At 40.1% G+C, this 8,076-nt stretch overlaps 1 protein-coding gene across 1 annotated transcript; it reads left to right on the top strand.

The window, feature by feature from the left end:
• Window positions 1-365: 365 nt before the first annotated feature.
• On the top strand, window positions 366-2,713 carry LOC121643521. Its single transcript, XM_041990982.1, has 8 exons — window positions 366-684; window positions 901-1,041; window positions 1,152-1,321; window positions 1,454-1,590; window positions 1,854-1,947; window positions 2,037-2,372; window positions 2,459-2,637; window positions 2,704-2,713. The coding sequence occupies exons 1-8, from the start codon at window positions 588-590 to the stop codon at window positions 2,711-2,713; spliced, it is 1,164 nt and encodes a 387-aa protein (XP_041846916.1). The 5' UTR covers window positions 366-587.
• The last annotated feature ends 5,363 nt before the right edge of the window (window positions 2,714-8,076 follow it).

The following is an 8,076-nucleotide window of genomic DNA, read 5'->3' as shown; positions in this document are numbered from 1 at the left end:
GAGTTTGACCCGGACATGTTCTCTTTTTGAGAGCGTCCGAAAATGCATCTGTCTGGATATTCAAAATTGACTGGAATTTTGCTCTGGCACAACTTTGTCCTCGAGATTTGCGAAAAGTGTTGCATGGTCGGTCGGACATGAGAGGTGGACGTAGTGAAGTCCGCATTTCTACTAATGCAGGATGAATGAACAGCTTTAACAGCTGACCAAGGTGCACCAGGACTGTGCACTGCCGCGTTCACAGTCCTGCACTATCACGGACCGCGTTTCATATAAAATAAATAACCGGGTCAACTGGCTCATTGCACTTAGAGACACAGACCAGCAACAGCACTAACGTATTTATGCTAAACAGTGGAGAAAGTGTGCAGGACTCTCCCTGCTCATATGGGATTCATAGTTTCAGCATCACTCTATCCACAGTTTAACACATTAACTAGACGAGCTAAAGACAAGGTTCATATTTCAGATTGATGAAATTACTTGGGAATTTTACATCTAGAGTCCAGCATATAGAAAAGCAACAAAAATGCAGAAACGTTAATGTAAATTTATGGAGACTTTAATTTGTTTCTTCACAGTGCATCATGCTGGTGAAGGTGAGATTTGGAGAAATCCAGAAGTATGTCAAAGTGGCTCAGACCAATGAAGGCTATGAGGACTTCAACACATTTCTTCAGAAAGGTTGGAAACATTTTTCACACAGACAAGAATGTAAACAGAGTGCTTAGTGTATTTCCTGTTGAACTTATGTGATATTTTATGTTTATCTTATGGATTTGTATATATGCTTCCAAATAGTAATATACTGTGACAAATTCAAAAATACTTTTTGGAATTTCTATTTTGAGGTAATGCTCACAATATAATCTGTTATTACTTTAAATATGTTTTTATTAGTCATTCAAAAGCTAGATCTTCCACTAGAGACTGAGTTGCACCTGACAGATGAATCAGGGACAGATGTGGATGCAGATGTGTTTGAGGAGCTTTTGCGAGCAGGCAACCTTACTGTTAGAGTGACATCTGAAAGGTCAACAGGTGAGACTCAGCCTTGTTAGGGGACGAGTAGATTATCAGTCATGAATATTATGGAGAACTTCTTCTTTCTAAAAATAATTGTGTGTATATGTTTTCAAACTACTTTACAGTTTTACTTCAGCCTGATCCATCGAAGACTTCAGTTGAGTCATCCACTTCAGTCAGTTCATTTCCATCTGCGTTTGGAGACTCCTTTTCCTCTGATTCATCAGATGCAACAGTCATATTTGAGAAAAATGGAGGGAGAAGAACCCATTCTGAATGGGAATCAGCCAAGGAGGTATACAGCCACATCTATTTTTGTTACAAATTGTATTCGCTATAATACACAAAGATATTGTGGAGTTAGATTGTGGTTTTATTGTTGGATGTGATGATACATGTCAGCTAATTTTATAACTCTTTCTTTTAGACGGTGAGAAATGCTCTTCAAGCCAAACCGGGGGGGCAAGTCATTTTTGATGAATATGAAAAAACAAAAAAGTTGAAGGATAGCACACGGAGGAAGTTGGTAAATCTTCTTGTGGCTGACATGGTTGAAATTCATGGGTAAGACTAAAAAGTATTTGCACTTTGCATTATTTTAAGAAAGTGCTCACTCATTGTAGATCATTCTGTATTCATTATAAAGAGCAATATATTAACAGTACAAACAATTTGTGTTTTCTTTTTTTTGCTGTAATAAAAAATACAGGACTAAAACAAAAGCAAATCATTTGTCATATTATGTAACTCACTGAAGCTAATAAAGTAAGATGTAAATGTAACAGTAAAAGCAAATATAATGTTCATCAGCCATGTTTATCTTTCAGGAGAATCCCACCAGTCTCTGTCCGAAGGAAATATGCTTTGGGTATCATCTCTCTATTTCCAAGCCTCAGAGATCCATACTCAGACAATGGATATGTGAGTTTGTAAATGATAACCTTGTATGGTAACTTAAGTACTGATATGTTTTGATCTTGTTACACAATGTATTGTTTTTAATTTTGCAGGAACACTTCTATGACCCACAGAGTGGATCTGGATACCTGGCCTGGAGGTTAAAGACTGTTCAGCGCAACTCTGCAGCTCAGTCCCGGAGATCCTCCACCAACACTGTCCATCAAGATAGTCCGAAGAGAAGGAGGGAGTTTCTCACCCATGATAAGCAGCTGCTCGGTGATGAATGTCATGAAGCAGTATCGTTTTTGAAACATTCAACTGATGTATCAACAATCAAAGAGAAGATGAGGGCCACATTTCAGTACCGCCAGTCGCTGGTGCAAGATCAGAGGTCCTCTTTAACGGTCTTGGATGTCTTCCCAAGATTTCTTGACATCCCAGGCTTGGTAAGAAATTTTTTTTTCAGTGAACTGTCTTATTTAGGGTATAATCTTTAAATTACACAAGTATGAAAATGTATGTTCTTCCGTAGATCGAACAAGATTTCATACAAATGTTTGGAGAGGAAGTGTCTGGAAGATTTTTGGCAAGATGGCCCACATTTTTCAAAGCTAGGATCCTGGCTGACTGCAAGAACATGACTTCCAATGAGCACATTGAGAACCTCTTGTCCATGCAGCAAGACTCCAGTGGTTTGGGTAAGTTTTACTCGTACGTTTCTTTAAATTATCTGAATGATTTATGTGAATATCTGATATTTATCCTGTTTTTCCCTAGGCTGGGATAGTGACCTTTCAAGTGTTCTGCTCTTGGTTCACTTGCTTCCCCCCACCTCTAAAGGCCACAAGAAGAGTGTGAAAATGAGCTCATGTCAAGCTGTTGACCATGTTGTGAAATATCTTCAGGTATGCTTTTCTTTTGTTCTTTTGCGGTTACTCTGATGAGCTTACTTATTTAGAAAAACTTTTTTACTGGCACAATTAGTCTTTTGATTGTAGCAGTTTTATGTTTTAATTATTTTCAAATGATTCTTATTGATAATTTTGTTGTAGATGGGAGCCAGTGTTGAAACTTTCCTTGCTGGTGTGGAGCCAGGACAGCCATTCCTCCTCTGTGTCGGTGAAAATAAGAGCAGCATCCAAAGATACTATGTCATCATGGATCACAAGGCAATCCCTTGCAAGGCACAGACATCTCTGGCAGCTTTCGACGAGCTCTTTAAAGCACACTTCACCTTCAGCATCAACTACCATGATTCCCTCCACAACTTCTATACATTCATCCAAACCACAGTGTTCAACATTGACGTGGGAAGTGCCAAGGAAAGTCCCAGAGTCAAGGAGATCAGAGCAAGACTTTTGCAAGACACTTGTGACACTTGAAGATCCGTGGCCAGAAATATGTTTATCTGTTCCATTTGTAAGGCATACCACAAAAGTTCTGCATTGCTTTGCCAGCATTTAAGACACCAACATGGTTTATATCCCGGAAAAACACTACGTTTGAAATGTGGACAACCGGGATGTTACTCATCATTTTGTACTTTTTCAGGTTTTAAGAAGCACCTTCTTAATTTCCACAAAGATATTGCTCTGACTAATAGTGGTGACACTGTGGACACTCAGGATGAAGTTGGTGAGCCGTCAACTTCACAGGCTGTCGGAACAGAATCTGCAACAACTACCCAGCTCTCTGTTGACAATAATCACATGTTGAACCTGTGTGCTTCTGTTGTGGCACAGTTGCAAGCATCTGGTGTTGCTGAGAGCACAGTACAAGCAATGGTTGGATCCATGGAGGAACTTGTAAATGATATTCAGAAGCAAGCTAAAGAGGCAGTTCTCAGCTGTACTTCAGAAATTCAAGGCATGGATTTGGAAAAAAAAGGTGGAGGAGTGTTTTGATCACCTAGAAAATCCCTTTTCAACTTTGAACACAAGGATAAAAAGACAGAGGTTCTTTGAGGCAAAGTGGGAAATTGTTGAACCCATCGAGTATGTTCTTGGGGTACGGTTTGACATGCGTAGAGATAAAACAACAGGGCTATACAGTCAGGTCCCTGTAACAGATAAGTTTGTTTATGTACCCATCCTAGGAACACTCAAGTCTATGTTCAAGAACACAGATTTATGTGAAAGTTTCTTACAAGTCAAACAACATGAAGAGGGCATTTATAAAGACATATGTGATGGCTCATATTTCCAAAGTAATATTTTGTTTTCCCAGAAAAAACATGCATTGCAGATTCAGCTTTATTATGATGACTTTGAGACTGCAAATCCTTTGGGTTCCAAAAAAGGGATTCACAAGCTTGGTTGTATTTACTTTATACTGAGAAACCTGCCGCCAAAATACAATTCTGTACTGATGAATATACATGTTATAGCCCTATTTCACGCACAAGATCTGAAGACTTATGGATTTGATGACATTCTGAAGCCTCTAGTGGATGATCTTAAGACACTCGAAACACAAGGAATTGAGGTTCCTTTCTCAGATTTGCCATTGCTTGGTTCTGTTATACAAATAACAGGTGACAATCTAGGTTTGCACGGATTGTTTGGTTTTGTTGAGTCTTTCAGTGCCACGTATTTCTGTAGATTCTGTTTGACATGTAAGGAAGAGTCACAGTCTGTCTTTACTGAAGATAACCCTGGCATGATTTTTCGTACAAAAGAAATCCATGCAGAACATTGTGCAGCTCTGCAGGAAAATCCTATGTTGGTTTCAGCATTTGGTGTCAAAAAGACATGCCTGCTCAATACACTACAGTTTTTCCACACCTCTGATAACTTTGCAGTCGACATAATGCACGATTTGCTTGAAGGTGTAGTGCAGTACGAACTAAAATTAGTTTTTCAATACCTTGTCAGCCAGAAGTATGTGTCTTTGGAAACATTGTCACAGAGGATCCAAAGTTTCAACTATGGTTATACTGAGAGAAAAAACAGACCAAGTGGTTTGAAAATGGATGAAGCTAGCAGGGATCTTGGACTAAATGCTATACAGTCATGGTGTCTTGTGAGAAATGTTCCTCTTATTTTTGGTGATGTTGTGGAAAGAAACAACTGCCACTGGAATCTGCTCCTCCTCTTGATTCAGATTGTAAATATTGTTTTTTCACCCATTGTAACTCGTGGTATGACATTCTATTTAAAGCACTTGATTTACGACCACCACAAGCTGTTTACAGTTTTGTTTCCACTTAAAAGATTGATTCCAAAGCATCATTTTATGTTGCATTATCCACGTTGTATTCGAAAAATAGGTCCACTCCTCCATGTATGGTGTATGAGGTTTGAGGCCAAACATAACTTTTTCAAAAGATCAGTGAAAAATTTTAAAAATATTACAAAAGCATTGGTCAAACAACACCAGAGACACCTTGCTTATCACTGGGAGAATTTTGATTTTCAGAGATTTGAGTTTGGTCCAGTGAAGAAAGAAATCATTAATAGCTTGGTAGGCGGTGAGGCTTTATGTTCTGTGTTAAATGTAAACGCATATTGTGAAGTGTCAACCACTAATTGGGTGAAGAATTATGGAACGGAGTATCAGACTGGAATGTTTGTTTGTACTGGAACAGAAATGGAAATTCCTGTTTTCAAAAAGGTCACCAACATTATTTTACATGATGAGCAACCTCTCATTTTGACCTGTGGTGTGGAAACTCTTTATTTTGATGATCACTTTAATGCATACTGTATTGAGGAGAAAGCAGATTCATTCTGTGTTATTCGAGTTAAGGAACTGATTTATTACAGACCCTATGACAAACAGTTTTCAAATGAAGTGTGTGACAAAATGTATATTGTACCATATTGTCATATTGTCTGACCTGTTTTGCAAAGCCAGTGCTGTTTTTAATGTGGTATGCTTGTTTGAAATACAGGTTGATTTCAACTGAAACTTCTGAGTGGTTTTGTTTTTATTTTAATTCCAAGGGCATGCATTGTTCTTAAATTATTCAACTCACTTAAAATGCATGATTATAAAAAGATTTAAATAACACTCTCTATGGTGTTAAACAATTTTAACTTTATATAGTGTTACAAAAATACACTCACAGTGTTAACCTATTACACTACACACTAGTGCTACATAAATGTAACACTGAGAGTGTTACATTTTAACTACTGACAGTGTTATTTCAACTCTGTCACAGTGTGAACTCTTTAACACTTTCAAAAGTGTCATTTTAACTATTTGTAGAGTGGACCATATATGACACTTTAAAATTGTTAAATTTAACTCCATGAGAGTTGAATTAGCACTCCTGAATTTGCTGTGTGGGGTATGTGTGGGAGGATGGATGGTGGAAGGATGGTGTGTGTGTGGGAGGATGGATGGTGTATGAGAGGGAGGATGGTGTATGTGTAGGAGAATGGTGTATGTGTGGGAGGATGGGTAGTGGAAGGATAGTGTGTGTGTGTGTGGGAGAATGGGGTATGTGAAGGTGGATGTATGGTGTAGAAGAGGGAGGATGGTGTATGTGTGGGAGAATGGTGTATGTGTGGGAGGATGGGTAGTGGAAGGATAGTGTGTGTGTGTGTGTGGGAGGATGGGGTATGTGAAGGTGGATGGATGGTGTATGAGAGGGAGGATGGTGTATGTGTGGGAGGACGAATGGTGGAAGGATGATGTATGTGTAGGAGGATGGGGTATGTGTGGGAAAATGTATGGTGGAAGGATGGTGTATGTGTGGGAGGATGGATGGTGGAAGGATGGTGTGTGTGTGTGGGAGGACAGAGTATGTGAGGGATGGATGGTGTATGCGTGGGAGGATGAATGGAGGAGTGGAAGGAGAGTGTGTGTGTGTGTGTGTGTTTGTTTGTGTGTGTGTTGGTCTGGGGTGGGGCAGGATTAGTTCTCGGGGTGTGCGGCTGGGCACTGGGGTGTGGGGCTGGCCTCTGGCGGTGGCCGTCTGGGCGGGCCGGGTCCCCCCGGGTGGCGTGCTGGCCCTCGGCCTGTGGGGGTGGGGGGTGTCCCTGCGCTCCTGGGCGCGGGCCCTCTGCCCCGTCTGTCCCGGGCGGCCGGTGCTCGGGGGGGGGTCGGGGACTGCTGGCCTCGGCCTGCCGGGGCCGGTGCCCTGTGTCCGCAGGGGGGCTCCTGCTGGGGTCTCCTGCTGCTGTCTTCCTGGGCGGGTGAGTGGTCGTCTCTGTGGACCGGTCAGGGTCTGTTACCTACGGGGGGGCTGGTGGCCTGGGTCTCGGGACCGCTGGCCTGACTCTGGCCTCTGTTCAGGTGAGGTGGCATCTGCATGATCACTCTGCATGGTCACTCCTTCCTGAACGTCTCCACTCCGTATATTCGGTATGTTGACACAGTCTCTGCGTCGCCGTGTGGCCGAGTCCTCCAGCACATCCACACAGGTTTCTCTGCGCGTGTTCTTGAATACAGCAGTTTCACTTATATCTATTATCATATTTTTGTTTTGTTTTTTTTTCTTCAATATACCTTTTCTCTCTATTCTTATAATTATTCTTAAAATTTTATTATTATTTCTGTTATTATTATTATTATTATTACTATTATTATTATTATTATTATTATTATTGTGATTATTATTATTGTTACTATTATCAACTAGTTGTGTAATGACCTACTGGCTAGGATGATCTTAGCTATATATGTTGTAAGTATTATGGATTACATGGTCTTTTGTATGATGTCTGAAGTCCCCACCTGCACTCCCCACACCCTTTCTGTCCCTCTCCCTCCCCTCCCTCTTCTCTCTCCCTTCTTTTCTCTCTCTCTCTCTCTGTCCCCTCCGGTCGAGTCCAGCATTAAGAGTTTGATTTAATAAAGTTTTTCATATCATCAAGAGGGACTTTATACATGTAGTATAAATCCCTGCTTGATAGAGTAAAATTGCCCGGCACCAGACGGCAGCCAGACATTCATTCTGTTTGCAACGATGCTGGACAAGACAGGTTAAAAAAAAAAAAAAGAAAAAAGAAAAGGAGGAAGATGATTTAGAAATGGAATATTTAAATATATATATATATTTAAATGGTTTTATATTATGTACTGAATTGTTGTAAAATGTTTTATAATGTACTATGATGTTTTAAACTAATGTTTATTAAACTTGTTATTGTTTTTCAGTATTTTGTTTCATATGTACTTTTTTTTATTTTTTTTTTTACC

This window comes from Melanotaenia boesemani, chromosome 7 (genome assembly GCF_017639745.1).
Source record: "Melanotaenia boesemani isolate fMelBoe1 chromosome 7, fMelBoe1.pri, whole genome shotgun sequence".
Taxonomy (NCBI): Eukaryota; Metazoa; Chordata; class Actinopteri; order Atheriniformes; family Melanotaeniidae; genus Melanotaenia; species Melanotaenia boesemani.
The sequence above is the reverse complement of the archived record's forward strand: the minus strand, read 5'-3'. Positions and strand labels throughout refer to the sequence as shown.